Source organism: Saccopteryx leptura, chromosome 6 (genome assembly GCF_036850995.1).
Source record: "Saccopteryx leptura isolate mSacLep1 chromosome 6, mSacLep1_pri_phased_curated, whole genome shotgun sequence".
NCBI classification, from domain to species: Eukaryota; Metazoa; Chordata; class Mammalia; order Chiroptera; family Emballonuridae; genus Saccopteryx; species Saccopteryx leptura.
Genome location: NC_089508.1, coordinates 5,897,087 through 5,912,707, shown reverse-complemented (window position 1 = coordinate 5,912,707; position 15,621 = coordinate 5,897,087). Strand labels below are relative to the sequence as shown.

General features: G+C 49.8%; 1 protein-coding gene across 1 annotated transcript in view; it reads left to right on the top strand.

The window, feature by feature from the left end:
- Nucleotides 1–15,621, top strand: part of CYP46A1 (cytochrome P450 family 46 subfamily A member 1) — a 37,262-nt gene that overhangs the window by 7,735 nt on the left and 13,906 nt on the right. The window contains exons 4-5 of the mRNA XM_066343335.1: nt 8,160–8,233; nt 9,394–9,480. Of these exons, the coding sequence (XP_066199432.1) occupies nt 8,160–8,233; nt 9,394–9,480 (161 nt within the window). The remainder of the gene's footprint in view (nt 1–8,159; nt 8,234–9,393; nt 9,481–15,621) is intronic.

Below are 15,621 nucleotides of genomic sequence, written 5' to 3'. Positions count from 1 at the left end.
GTATTTGGGCTGGTTCCCCGAGGATCCAAAGGGAACGACATCTTTCTAACCACCCACCACCGTTAGGTGGGCTCCTAAAGGCGGGGTTGTTTGATGTGAGCAGGGACAGGGGACTTTGCTGTTGGACCCATTTGGTGCAGGCGTGTTTAGTTAGTTCACTTTCAGCCTCAGTACCTTCACTGGCAAAGTGAGGATATAAATATTGATTCATTGATTTAACAAAGAAAGTGTCAAAGAATACTTAAACAGTGTTTACTATGGGCCATGCATGTTTCTATATACTTTACAATTAGTAAGCCGTTTGATCTTATAGGGGTAAGAACTCTTAGTAGCCCCCATTTTAGAGATGAGGAGATAGAGGCAGGTGACATGAATGTGTACAGGGTGGTGTCTGCTGAGTCGGTATGAAGAACGGATGTCAGGTCGTCGACTTGGGAGTTAGCAGACCAGGCTCAGATCTGGGCTCTGCCAACAACGGGCTGTGGGATCCGGACAGGTTACTCCATCACTCTGGGCCTCAGTTTGCTTGTCTATAAAAGAAGGATGATTCCTCTTTCCCAGGGGTTGTGCAGATGGACCTGAAATGATGTCAATAAGTCATCTAGTCCATGCCTGACACCCGGCACCTGCTCAGTGAACGGTGGGGCTGTTACTCACAGTGGGGACCCGGGTGCTGGGTGGGGTGGGTCTGCGGGGAGGGAGGCTGTGGTGACATGAAGAGAGGTGCGACGCAACTTCGGGTTCAGATCAGGAGACAAGTTGAACAATTATGGTGTCTCTAACAAGATGTTAAAAATAAAAATTTTCATTTATTTATTTATTTAATTAATTTTTTATTTTATTTTTTTTTTTGGTATTTTTCTGAAGCTGGAAACGGGGAGAGACAGTCAGGCAGACGCCCGCATGCGCCCGACCGGGATCCACCCGGCATGCCCACCAGGGGGTGACGCTCTGCCCACCAGGGGGCGATACTCTGCCCCTCCGGGGCGTCGCTCTGTTGCGACCAGAGCCACTCCAGCACCTGGGGCAGAGGCCAAGGAGCCATCCCCAGCACCCGGGCCATCTTTGCTCCAATGGAGCCTCAGCTGCGGGAGGGGAAGAGAGAGACAGAGAGGAAGGAGAGGGGGAGGGGTGGAGAAGCAGATGGGCGCTTCTCCTGTGTGCCCTGGCCGGGAATCGAACCCGGGACTTCTGCACGCCAGGCTGACACTCTACCACTGATCCAACTGGCCAGGGCCAAAAAATTTTTATATTAAAAAATTTACAACTTTTTACGCCCTGGCCAGTGGCTCAGTGTATAGAGCATTGGCCCAGCATGTGGACATCCTAGGTTCGATTCCCGGTCAGGGCACACAGGAAAAGTGCCCATCTGCTTCTTCCTCCCTCCCTCTCCTCCTTCTCTCCCTCTTCTCCTCTTGCAGCCAGTAGCTTCATTTATTCAAGCATGGCCCCAGGCACTGAGGATAACTCAGTTGCCCAGCTTGTCAGCTTCAGGTGCTAAAAATAGCTTAGTACTCTAGCATCGGCCACAGACAAGGGTTGCATGAGGGAGTCTGCCTCACTATCTCCCCTCTCATGTTTTATTGATTGATTTTAGAGAGAGGAGAGAAAGAGAAAAGAAGTTAGGGGGAGGAACAGGTAGCATCAACTCATAGTAGTTGCTTCTCATATGTGCCTTGACCAGGCAAGCCCAGAGATTCAAACCTTCAATCTCAGTATTTTAGGTCAATGCTCTATTCACTGTGCCACCACAGGTCAGGCCTAAAAAGTTTAGTTTCAAATACACAGTTAAAGACTTTTTAAAGCATGCTACCAAAAACCATACACAAAAACCTTCATGATACTCAACAAGAAAAGAAATGAAAAAATATATATTACTTTGATGAATTACATCGATATAAACAGTCAAGTGTTAAAACCAACCTTGCATTCCTGGTCCTGATACATTTTGCTCCTGGATACATGGATACAATTTGGTCATCTTTTGTTATGAATTTTTGTTTCTATCTTTATTATTTTCTTATAATGCCCTTGTCTGGTTTTGGTATCAGGTTAACAGGCCTTGTGAGATGAGTTGGGAATTGTTACCTTTCCTCTGTTTTCTGAAGAAGTTTATACAGGAGTGGTGTTATTTCTTCCTTTCATGTTTGATAGACTTCACCTGTGAAACCATTTGGGCCTGGCATTTTCTTTGAGGGCAGGATTTTTTTTCCTCTTAATTACACATTCAATTTTTAAATTGATATATAGCTATCTAAATTTTCAATTTTTTTCCTTGAGTTTGGTGCCTTTTAAGAGTTTGTCTCTTTATTTTCTTTTTTGTTGTTGTTGTTTTGTGGCAGAGACAGAGAGACAAAGAGTGGGACAGATAGGGCCAGACAGGCAGGAAGGGAGAGAGATGAGAAACATCAATTCTTCATTGCATTTCCTTAGTTGTTCATTGATTGCTTTCTCATATGTGCCTCAACCAGGGGCTACAGTAGAGCCAGTGACCACTTGCTCAAGGCAGAGACCTTGGGCTTCAAGCCCAGAGACCTTGGACTTTAAGCCAGCAACCATGGGGTCATGTCTATAATCCCACGCTCAAGACAGCAACCCCGCGCTCAAGCTGGTGAGCCCGCATTCTAATCAGATGAGCCCACACTCAAGCCAGTGACCTCGGGTTTTGAGCCTGGGTCCTCTGGATCCCAGTCCTACGCTCTATCCTCTGCACCACTGCCTGGTCAGGCTCTTTTTATAAATTGTTAAAACTATTGGTATAAAGTTGCCCACACTATTTATTTTCTATCTTTGTCATGTCTGCCATATCTGTGGGATGTCCAGTCTTCCACTCCTGAGAGCATTAACTTGAGAAGTGTACCAGTTTTATTCATCTTTTCAAAGACACAGCTTTTGGTTTTACTGGTTTTCTCCATTGTTTGTCTGTTTTCTACTTTGTTATTTCTGCTCTTTCTTTCCTTCCCCTACTCGCTTTGAGTTTATTTGTTTTTGTTCTATTATTCTCAGGTGAGAACTTAGACAATTGGTTTTAGACTTTGTTTTCTCATATTATACATTTCCCGTAAGCACTATGTTAGTACACAAGTACCATACATTGCAATATGTTGTGCTTTTATTTTCATTTGGATCAAAAAATTTCCCCTTCTGATTTTTTTCTTTGAACCATGGATTATTTAAATATATATTATTACATTTCTAAATATCATGAGATTTTCCAGGCATTTTTTTTTTTTATTTAAATTTCTGAAGCTGGAAACGGGGAGAGACAGTCAGACAGACTCCTGCATGCGCCCGACCGGGATCCACCTGGCACACCCACCAGGGGGCAATGCTCTGCCCACCAGGGGGCGATGCTCTGCCCCTCCGGGGCGTCGCCCTGCCTTGACCAGAGCCATTCTAGTGCCTGGGGCAGAGGCCAAGGAGCCATCCAGCGCCCGGGCCATCTTTGCTCCAATGGAGCCTTGGCTGCGGGAGGGGAAGAGAGAGACAGAGAGGAAGGAGGGGGGTGGGGGGTGGAGAAGCAAATGGGCGCTTCTCCTATGTGCCCTGGCTGGGAATCGAACCTGGGTCCCCCGCACGCCAGGCCGACGCTCTACCACTGAGCCAACCGGCCAGGGCCTTTCCAGGCATTTTTATGTTATTGATTTCTAATTTAATTCTGTAAGGTCAGAGAAAATACCGTTCATGATTTCAATCCTTTTAAAATTAATTTCAATTTGTTGCATGACCTAGCATATGTCCTATCTTTGTGTATGTTCATGAGCACTTAAAAAGAATGTATGTTCTGTAAGTGGTGGATAGAGTATTTTAGAAATATCAGTCAGGTCCAGTTGGTTGATGGTGTTATTCTAATCTTCTAAATCTTAACTAATTTTCTGTCTACCTGGTCTAGCAATTTCTGGGAGAGGAGTGTTGAACTCTCCAACCACAATTATAAATTTGTCTATTTCTACTTTCACTTCTATCAGTTTTGCTTCACGCATTTTGAAGTTGTGTTATTAGAAGTGTACACATTTTTCATTGTAATATTATGATGAATTGATCCTTTTATCTTTAGAAATGTCCCCGTCTATTCTTGGTTGATATTCTATTTCCTAGACTATAGTTTGTCCAGTACTAATATAGCCATTCCAGTTGTCTTATGCTTAATGTTGATGGTGTATCTTTTTCTTTTTTTTTTTTTTTCATTTTTCTGAAGCTGGAAACAGGGAGAGACAGTCAGACAGACTCCTGCATGCGCCCGACCGGGATCCACCCGGCACGCCCACCAGGGGGCGACGCTCTGCCCATCCTGGGCGTCGCCATGTTGCGACCAGAGCCACTCTAGCGCCTGGGGCAGAGGCCAAGGAGCCATCCCCAGCGCCCGGGCCATCTTTGCTCCAATGGAGCCTTGGCTGCAGGAGGGGAAGAGAGAGACAGAGAGGAAAGCGCGGCGGAGGGGTGGAGAAGCAAATGGGCGCTTCTCCTGTGTGCCCTGGCCGGGAATCGAACCCGGGTCCTCCGCACGCTAGGCTGACGCTCTACCGCTGAGCCAACCGGCCAGGGCGGTGTATCTTTTTCTATTCTTTAACTTTTAACCTATCTGAGTTTTTATATTTAAAGTGAGTTTCTTATAGATAGCATATAGTTGGATCTTGCTGTTTTATACAGTCTGATAATCTCTGCCTTTTTATTGGAATGCTTAGATCATTTACATTTAATGTAATTATTGATATGGTTAGGTTTAAATCTGCCATGCTGTTGTTTATTTTCTGTTTGTCCCAACTGTTGCTTGTTCCCTTTTCCTCCTTCCTGCCTTCTTTTGGGTTATATTTTAGTATTTCTTTTTATTTTCACTACTGTGTCATTAGTTTTTTCTCTCTCTCTCCATCATCTCTGATATTTCTGGACCTGGTTATAGTTCAGAATTTCCTGCGCTTTGGCATGTCTAGTAATTTTCTGTTGCACACTGGACATTGTGAATTGTACATTGTTGAGTGCCTGACTTAATTTTATTCTTTTTTTTTCTTTTTTTTTTTTTTTTTTTTAGTTCAGCGAGGGGAGAGGAGACAGAGAGACAGACTCCCGCATGTGCTGGGACCAGGATCTACCCAGCAAGCCCACTAGGGGGCAATGCTCTGCCTATCTGGGGCATTGCTCCATTGCTTAGCAACAGAGTTCTCTTCTTAGCGCCATGGAGGGGGCCATGGAGCCATCATCAGTGCCCAGGGCCAACTTGCTCCAATGGAGCCATGGCTGCAGGAGAGGAAGATAGATAGAGAGAAAGAAGCGAGACGGGGAGGAGTAGAGAAGCAGATAGGCACTTCCTCTTTGTGCCCTGACTGGGAATCGAACCCCAGGATTTCTACATACCAGGCTGATGCTCTACCACTGAGCCAACTGGCCAGGGCCTAATTTCATTCTTTTAAAGAGTGCTGGATTTTGTTGTCAGATGATAAAAGTACTTACTGATCAGTGTGGTCCTGTCCTGGCTTGCTTCAAGGTTTCTGTAGGTTTGGTACACAGTAGACTTTGTGGAGCTAGTTTGGCCCCACTACTATGGAGTGACCCTTCTGGGGCCTCTAATAAAGGCCTGTGTCTGAGGTTTAACTCTTGCCTGTTGGAATTTGAACAATTCTTAGCCTGTGTAAGCTCTGAGAACTGTTCAGCCTATAGTTACTCGATGATTGTCCTTTCCCAGAAGTTGTTTTTTACCTGGTCTTGTGGAGTTGTACTCTGCACATGCACCGACTGGTATTCATTCAAAGATGCGAGGGTCCCTATGCTGATTTCTGCATAGGAGCTCTATCTTCTTCTTTTTGTTTTAATTGATTTTTTTTTCTAAAGAGAGAGGGAAGGAGAGACAGAAAGAAACATAGATTTTTGTTTCATTTATTTATGCATTCATTGGTTGATTCTTGCATGTGCCCTGACCAGGGATCGAACCCACAACTTTGGCCAAATGATCCCAAATTATTGGGATAATGCTCTAACCAACTGAGCTACCTGGCCAGGGAGGAGCCCTCTCTGTGCATAGTTCCCTCCTCTCAGGGACTCTGCCCTGCACACTCTGGCCTTCTCTGGCCTGGACTCTGATCTCTGGCTCATGAATGTGGAAGGCTGCTGGGTTATATCTGAGTTTCTTCTTTTAGTGTCTTTGTCCTGACACGGGCTCTAGACAGAAAGCTGGCGCGATCCGAGATTATATGCTTTCCTTCCATTCCCCCCTCTTCTTTCTCTCAAGATGCACATCCCGCACTGCCTGTTGTCCAGTGTCTGAAACAGACATTGCATATCTTTTCCCTGCTTTGCTGGCTGTTTAGGGCAGGAGGGCAAGTCCCTAGCAGTCTGGGCACAAGTACGCTGCCAGTGAGGGCAACTGGAGAAGGCAGCAAGGTGGCCAAGGGCACCCTCTGCATCCCTGTGCCCCAGAACCTGGCTTCCTGGGCCGCCAAAGGGTTCCCAGTGTCAGGGGCAGCCAGGCATAGGGACCCCTGGTGATGGGATACGGGGTCAGAGCCCATGTCGAGGCTGCAGTGCCTCGGCGTGGGGGCTCCTTGGTCCAGACTGGGGCTGGCACCTGCCTTAGAGTGCGCAGGGGTGTTTGAGAGGGGCCTGGGAGGCTGGCCTTCACTGTCATGTCTCTTCTCAGGAGAACAGTCCTTAGGGAGTGGGGTCGTGACAGAACTTGACTTACAAATATAAGTGGTTGGGTGGGAGTCGGGCCCCTGGGATGCGGCTTAATGATCCAGAGCCAGCCACTTCTAGGGGTTCCTTTCAGCTGAAAAAATAGCTATTAGACCCTTGGAAGCAAATCTCATAGATACCACCAGCCCTGGGGTCACTGCAGCAGGAATTTCCCAGTGTGCCCCGGGGTCGGTGCAGCAGGAATTTCCCAGTGTGCCCCGGGTGCAGCAGGAATTTCCCAGTGTGCCCCGGGTGCAGCAGGAATTTCCCAGTGTGCCCCGGGGTCACTGCAGCAGGAATTTCCCAGTGTGCCCCGGGGTCACTGCAGCAGGAATTTCCCAGTGTGCCCCGGGTGCAGCAGGAATTTCCCAGTGTGCCCCGGGTGCAGCAGGAATTTCCCAGTGTGCCCCGGGGTCACTGCAGCAGGAATTTCCCAGTGTGCCCCGGGGTCGGTGCAGCAGGAATTTCCCAGTGTGCCCCGGGCAGGGCTCTCCAGCTCCTCCCCACCCCACGTGCCCCTGCCCGAGTGCACCTGTGACCCTGGCTTCCTCCACCTGGATCACGGTCCTCTCTCCCCTCCTCCACACATCCTGTGGCCATTTACCTTGTGTGTGTGTGACCTCAGGCCAGATTTAAATCTCAGGTTTTTTCATCTGTATGTAAATGAGCATTAAAGTAACACCCACCCACGTCTCCCAGCTGACTGGGCATGAGATGGTCTCCAGGATGCTGCTGTGAGCTTGGCACTCGCGGGGCACCTGCTCCGTGCGGACACTATTCTCAGCCCTGTGGTGTGGAAGCAATTTACTCTTCAGGACAAGCCTACCAGGCCAGCACCTTCACCTTCCCCGTTTTGTGAGATGAGGAGACTGAGGGCCAGAGGCGGTGAGACGAGGATGTGGAGCCCACATTCAAATGCAAGCCAGGTGACTCCACAGCCGGAGCTGTTAGCCCCTTGGCTATGCTGCCTCAAGAGTTGTTAGCTAATGTGACTATTGTGCCATCCAGCTCTTGGTGAGAAAGTTGACCCTTCCTCCAGGAAGGCTTCCCTGACTTCCATGGCTGTATTGACACGAACAACCCTGAATCTGTGCTGAGTGTCTCTTCTGCATCCCAGAAGCCCTCCCTCCAAGCTTCTCTGGTTTCAGAGCACCCGTGTGCTCTCTGGTCCTTGCTGCTTTGGAAGGTGCAAGGTGTAGGCATGACAGTGAGGAAGCCTCCCCCCCCACACACACTGCCCTCTAGCTGTGTGACCTCAAGACAACCACTTCACCCTCTGTGTCCCACTTTCCTCATCCCCAAACGGGATGCTCTTGCTTGAGGACAGGACTTCCGGAGGGTTAGGCGAGGCCATGCGTATGAAGTGTTCACAGGTCGCTGGCACTCAGCTCAGCGTGGTTATTTGGAGTGTGTATCACAAGACTCACACTGCTGAGTCCTTTGCAGCCTCTCTCGGGTACCTGAGCTGATGCTGGCTTTTTTGGGATGTTTAGAAGTTCCTGATGTCGACCAAGTACAACAAGGACTCCAAGATGTACCACGCCATCCAGACTGTGTTTGGCGAGAGGTAAGGTGCAAGGAGGGGACCTGGGGGGAAGCCTCTAGCTGCGCACAGAGGGCCCGGGGGCCCCAGAGCCTTGGGGTCGCATTAGGGCCCGAATCCTGGCTGCCAGGCACATACCACGCGCTCCGTGCATGGGGCCGCCGCTCCTGTCATCAGCACCTCCCTTCTCCTTCCCTCCATGGCAGTGGAGTGCGGGGTCGCTGAGGTGGGGACATGCGAGCATCCTGTTTCTTTCTTTCTTTTTTTTTTTTTTTTAATGTATTGATTGATTTTAGAGAGATAGAAAGGAAAGGAGAGAGGGAAAAAAATACAGAAGCATTCATTTGTTGTTCCATTTAGTTGTGCATTCATTCAGTGGTCGCTTCCCAACCGGGGATCAAACCCATAACTTTGGTGTTTCAGGACGCTCTAACTAACTGAGCTAGCCAGCCAGGGCCTCATTTCTTTTTTTTCTTTTTTTTTTTAATTTTAATTAATTAATTTATTTATTTTTTACAGAGACAGTGAGTCAGAGAGAGGGATAGACAGACAGGAACAGAGAGAGATGAGAAGCATCAATCATTAGTTTTTCATTGCACTTGCAACACCTTAGTTGTTCATTGATTGCTTTCTCATATGTGCCTTGACCGCGGTCCTTCAGCAGACCGAGTAACCCCTTGCTGGAGCCAGCGACCTTGAGTTCAAGATGGTGGGCTTTTCGTCAAACCAGATGAGCCCGCACTCAAGCTGGCGACCTTGGGGTCTTGAACCCGGGTCCTGTGCATCTCAGTCCAACGCTCTATCCATTGCGCCACCGCCTGGTCAGGCTTCTTTTTTTTTTTTTAAATCATAGTTACATTCACACACCATACAATTCACCATTTTAGCCACAGTGGAGAAACAGTTCAGTGCCATTTGGCCCAGTCACAGGGCAGCCATCACCACTGTCTAGTGCCAGAACACCCTCATCACCCTGCACGTGGCCCTGCACCCATCACCCTGCAGGTGGCCCTGCACTCATCACCCTGCAGGTGGCCCTGCACCCATCACCCTGCAGGTGGCCCTGCACCCATCACCCTGCAGGTGGCCCTGCACCCATCACCCTGCAGGTGGCCCTGCACCCATCAGGCGGTCAGTCCCGTCCCCTCACCCTGTTTCTCTCATCAAGTTTTGGTGTCCCGCAGGCTGTTCGGCCAAGGCCTGGTGTCCGAATGTGACTATGAGCGCTGGCACAAGCAGCGGCGGGTGCTGGACCTGGCCTTCAGCCGCAGGTGAGCGTGTCCCGGGTCGGCGGCGTGGGTCTGGTGGGTCAGGGGCGGTGCTGGCCTGCCTGGCACGGGTGGGCTTGGGAAGGGGGAGTCTTTATGGGAGGGGGCCCTACCCAAGCAGAAGGGACAGAGGGAAGAGGCCAGCCAGTGGGCCGGGAAGCTGAGAGGTCCCTGCATACTTTGCAAACATCAGGGTTAAATGGCAATGAGACCTAGATGTGTGGGGGCCCCTGCTCCCCAAGACCCCCCAGCTCACACCTCATCACTCCTCACCTGGACTTTTCATTTTATTTCATATCATGTTCACTTTTGGATAACATTTTATTTTTTAAGTAACTTACATTGAGACACAATTCACTCATTTACATGATGCAATTGAATGGTTTTTCGTATATTCAAAAATGATACAACGTCACCATAGTCAATTTTAGAACGTTTTCATCACCCCAAAAAGCGGTCACCTGCCCTTCCCGTTTCCTGTCTGTGCCCTCAACTCCTGTAACCACTCGTCTGCACTGTCTCAATGCCCTCAACTCCTGCAGCCACTCGTCTGCACTGTCTCAATGCCCTCAACTCCTGTAACCACTCGTCTGCACTGTCTCAATGCCCTCAACTCCTGTAACCACTCGTCTGCCCTGTCTCAATGCCCTCAACTCCTGCAGCCACTCGTCTGCCCTGTCTCAATGCCCTCAACTCCTGCAGCCACTCGTCTGCACTGTCTCAATGCCCTCAACTCCTGTAACCACTCGTCTGCCCTGTCTCAATGCCCTCAACTCCTGTAACCACTCGTCTGCCCTGTCTCAATGCCCTCAACTCCTGTAACCACTCGTCTGCGCTGTCTCAATGCCCTCAACTCCTACAACCACTCGTCTGTACTGTCTCAATGCCCTCAACTCCTGCAGCCACTCGTCTGCACTGTCTCAATGCCCTCAACTCCTGTAACCACTCGTCTGCCCTGTCTCAATGCCCTCAACTCCTGTAACCACTCGTCTGCACTGTCTCAATGCCCTCAACTCCTGTAACCACTCGTCTGCCCTGTCTCAATGCCCTCAACTCCTGCAGCCACTCGTCTGCACTGTCTCAATGCCCTCAACTCCTGCAGCCACTCGTCTGCACTGTCTCAATGCCCTCAACTCCTGCAGCCACTCGTCTGCACTGTCTCAATGCCCTCAACTCCTGTAACCACTCGTCTGCCCTGTCTCAATGTCCTCAACTCCTGTAACCACTCGTCTGCACTGTCTCAATGCCCTCAACTCCTGCAGCCACTCGTCTGCCCTGTCTCAATGCCCTCAACTCCTGTAACCACTCGTCTGCCCTGTCTCAATGCCCTCAACTCCTGCAGCCACTCGTCTGCCCTGTCTCAATGCCCTCAACTCCTGTAACCACTCGTCTGCCCTGTCTCAATGTCCTCAACTCCTGTAACCACTCGTCTGCACTGTCTCAATGCCCTCAACTCCTACAGCCACTCGTCTGCACTGTCTCAATGTCCTCAACTCCTGTAACCACTCGTCTGCACTGTCTCAGTGTCCTCAACTCCTACAGCCACTCGTCTGCACTGTCTCAATGCCCTCAACTCCTACAACCACTCGTCTGCCCTGTCTCAATGCCCTCAACTCCTGTAACCACTCGTCTGCCCTGTCTCAATGCCTTCAACTCCTGTAACCACTCGTCTGCCCTGTCTCAATGCCCTCAACTCCTGTAACCACTCGTCTGCCCTGTCTCAATGCCCTCAACTCCTACAACCACTAGTCTGCACTGTCTCAATGTCCTCAACTCCTACAACCACTCGTCTGCCCTGTCTCAATGCCCTCAACTCCTGTAGCCACTCGTCTGCCCTGTCTCAATGCCCTCAACTCCCGCAGCCACTCGTCTGCACTGTCTCAATGCCCTCAACTCCTGTAACCACTCGTCTGCACTGTCTCAATGTCCTCAACTCCCGCAACCACTCGTCTGCACTGTCTCAATGCCCTCAACTCCTGTAACCACTCGTCTGCACTGTCTCAATGCCCTCAACTCCTGTAACCACTCGTCTGCACTGTCTCAATGCCCTCAACTCCTGTAACCACTCGTCTGCACTGTCTCAATGTCCTCAACTCCCGCAACCACTCGTCTGCACTGTCTCAATGCCCTCAACTCCTGTAACCACTCGTCTGCACTGTCTCAATGCCCTCAACTCCTACAACCACTCGTCTGCACTGTCTCAATGCCTTCAACTCCTGCAGCCACTCGTCTGCACTGTCTCAATGCCCTCAACTCCTGTAACCACTCGTCTGCCCTGTCTCAATGCCCTCAACTCCTGTAACCACTCGTCTGCCCTGTCTCAATGCCCTCAACTCCTGTAACCACTCGTCTGCACTGTCTCAATGCCCTCAACTCCTACAACCACTCGTCTGCCCTGTCTCAATGCCCTCAACTCCTGTAACCACTCGTCTGCACTGTCTCAATGCCCTCAACTCCTGCAGCCACTCGTCTGCACTGTCTCAATGCCCTCAACTCCTGCAGCCACTCGTCTGCCCTGTCTCAATGCCCTCAACTCCTGCAGCCACTCGTCTGCCCTGTCTCAATGCCCTCAACTCCTGCAGCCACTAGTCTGCACTGTCTCAATGCCCTCAACTCCTGCAGCCACTCGTCTGCCCTGTCTCAATGCCCTCAACTCCTGCAGCCACTCGTCTGCCCTGTCTCAATGCCCTCAACTCCTGTAACCACTCGTCTGCACTGTCTCAATGCCCTCAACTCCTGCAGCCACTCGTCTGCCCTGTCTCAATGCCCTCAACTCCTATAACCACTCGTCTGCACTGTCTCAATGGGTTTCATATTCCAGACCAGGGGCAGTCAACCTTTTTATACCTACCGCCCACTTTTGTATCTCTGTTAGTAGTAACATTTTCTAACTGCCCACTGGTTCCACAGTCATGGTGATTTATAAAGTAGGGAAGTAACTTTACTTTATAAAATTTATAAAGCAGAGTTACAGCAAGTGAAAGCATATATCAATAATTACTTACCAAGTACTTTATGTCGGATTTTCGCTAAGTTTGGCAGAATAGATCTTTATTAAACAACTTACTCTAGTTAAATCTCTCTTTTTATTTATACTTTGGTTGCTCTGCTACCGCCCACCATGAAAGCTGGAGCACCCCCTAGGGGGCGGTAGGGACCGGGTTGACTACCACTAGGGGGCAGTAGGGACCGGGTTGACTACCACTGGTCTAGGCGTTTCCTATCAGCAGAGCCACATGATATGTGGTCCTTTGTGCCTGGCTGCTTTCTGGAAGCATGACGTGTCTGAGGTCTGCCTCGTCGTAGGATGTGTCAGGATTTCATTCCTTCCTTGGCCAGATAATGTTCCGCGGGTGGATGTGCCGCTGTGGGCTTGTCCGCTCATCAGCTGACGGACGTTTGAGTTGTTTCCCTTCTTTGGCTCTTGTGGGTGGTGCTGCTCCGAGCTCTTGAGCGCAGGTTTTCATGCAGACATATGTTTCCATTTCTCTCGCGTGTGCTCCTAGGAGTGAGATTGCTCGGTCACCGGACAAGTCTGTGTTTAACGTTTTGAGGAAGGTGATCTTTTATTCTGATATAATTCCAAATCTGGAGAAACACTGCCAAAATAGTCTAAGGGACTTCTAATATCTTTTTACCAGATTCACTTATTGTTTCTGTTTAAATCACCATTTATCATTTTTTCTCTATGCGTGTATAGAAATATATTTATCCTTGTCTCTGTATGTGTATAGACATATATGCGTTATTTTAAATATAGTACTTATTTTTTTTTTAAACCATTTGGGAGTAAGTTGGGGACATTGTGATCCCTTTCCTTCAATAGTTCTGGGCATCTTTCCTAAGGACAAGGACTTTCTCTCATGTGACAACAGCTCGTTTATCAAAATGAGGACATTTTGCATCAACCCAGTGCTGTAATCCACCCTCTATATCCGGATTTTGTCACTTGTAGTTGCAGCTATTTTTCCCTTGTGTAGGACCCAATCTAGGTCCCGGGTCACGTTTGGTTAGCATGCCTCTTTCTCCAGCATTCTAGAACAGTTCACTGTCCTCCCTTGCTTGTCTGGACCTCAAGGTTGCAAGCCAGTGTTGCTGGCCGTCCTTCCGTCTGAGCTTGCTGTTTCTGCAGTTACACTCAGGTTATGCTTTCTAGTGGGAATGGCACGGAAGTGACGTGGTGACCTCCTCATGCCACGGTGTCAGGAGGCACAGGCTGTCAGTTTGTCGTTGTGGGAGACGCTCGCTTCGCTCACGCGGTCGAGGCAGCGTCCTCCGGGTTTCCCCACTGTGAAGCTACTATTGAGTATGAAATGCACCTGTGAGCGGATACACGCACACTGGCCTGGGCTTCCATTGCCACCCTGCCTCCTGTCTCCTTCCTCCAATGGCTCTGCTTCCCTGCCCTGGACAGATCTTGCTAAAATTCAGATGTGACCACCTTACTCCCCCTTCCTGAAGCCTTGCATGGCTCCCTATCACGTGAAAGGTGAAGGTCAGACCCCACCCATCCCCGCACTAGACCCCCACCCCCAGCCTTTGCACCCTCTCTCCTCCGCGTTTCTGAAACCCTGGGCCCTTCTTGGCGCCTCTGCCTCTGTCCCTGCTGTCCCCTCTGCCTTCTGTGTGCCCCAGAGAGCCCTCTGTCCCTGCTGTCCCCTCTGCCTTCTGTGTGCCCCAGAGAGCCCTCTGCCCCTGCTGTCCCCTCTGCCTTCTGTGTGCCCCAGAGAGCCCTCTGCCCCTGCTGTCCCCTCTGCCTTCTGTGTGCCCCAGAGAGCCCTCTGTCCCTGCTGTCCCCTCTGCCTTCTGTGTGCCCCAGAGAGCCCTCTGTCCCTGCTGTCCCCTCTGCCTTCTGTGTGCCCCAGAGAGCCCTCTGCCCCCTCGGACACCCAGATAAGAGGTCACTGCTCGGGAACTCGTTCCCTGAGCTCGAGGCTGAGTTCACGCTCCTGTGATCCACATCCTCACCAGAGAAGAAGCCTGCCCCTGCACCCGTGCCCAGCACAGCGCCGGGCACTTCACAAACCCTCCGGGGATGCCCGTGGAGCAAACGAACACGGGGATGAAGTTGAAATAGTCTTGGGATGGCTGGAGAGTTGCCAGGAGTGAGACTGAGAAGGAGCAGATGAGAAAGAGGCATTTATTTAATGAATACTTGTGCCAAGAGCCAGGGTGAGGAAGGCCGGTTAAGGTGACATGGCCCCGGCCCTCAGGGCGCTTTGAAGTCATCAGAAGACACAGACACATCGCTCTAACCAGATGGCCACCCACAGTGCTCGTGACCTACATCCCATTGGCATTGTCTAGGTGAACCCTCTTCTGGACACAGGACCTAGCATCTGAACAGCATTTTACACTTGATTTCATGCTTCCGCGGACAGACTTACTTTTTAATTAATTGCAGTAAGACCCACATAACATAAAATTGGCCATCTTGCCCAGTTTAGGAGTGCAGTTGAGGGGTGTTAAGCACACTCACATGCTGTGCAACCATCACCCCACGTTTTTATTCCCTAGTCTCACTCACAGTAAGGTATTCATTCATCTAAGAGATGACTGTTTTATTGGAAACGCGGAATTCCACAAAGTTGTAAGAAACAAGCTTTGGGAGGTGCCCGTGCATGTTTAGGAAGGTGTTTTGACCCTTGTAGAGTTCTAATGGACAAATGAGGGAAAAACAGGAACTGCTAGTAAGTTTCCTCTCCACCCGGGATCCACAGAGAATATTATGATGTATTCTTGACAAAAAGCCCACTTTGGGCTTTTTCCGGTATTACTTTTCCGGAAAGACCTTGGCCCCAGCTGTTTCCATACAAGACAAGGGGATAGGGATTTGCTATACGGCTGACGTTTCAGCCCTGAGTTTACATCCACAGTAGTGGCGGGAGATCCAGTGTTTGTGAGGTCACCAGCCACAGACTATCCAAATAGGCTCCTTGCATGTGATTAAAAGAAAGAAAAAAGACAACTACAAATAATCTTGCCAATCAATACATACTTGCCAACCATGTGAGTGTGATGAAGAAGAAGTTGAGGGTGCTATGGAAACGTGTATGAGGCCTGCTTGGGTCTCAGGAGACATTTCCCTAAGGAAGTGGCATTTGGGTATCCATCTAGAGAGGGGACAGGCATTCAGGTGGTAAC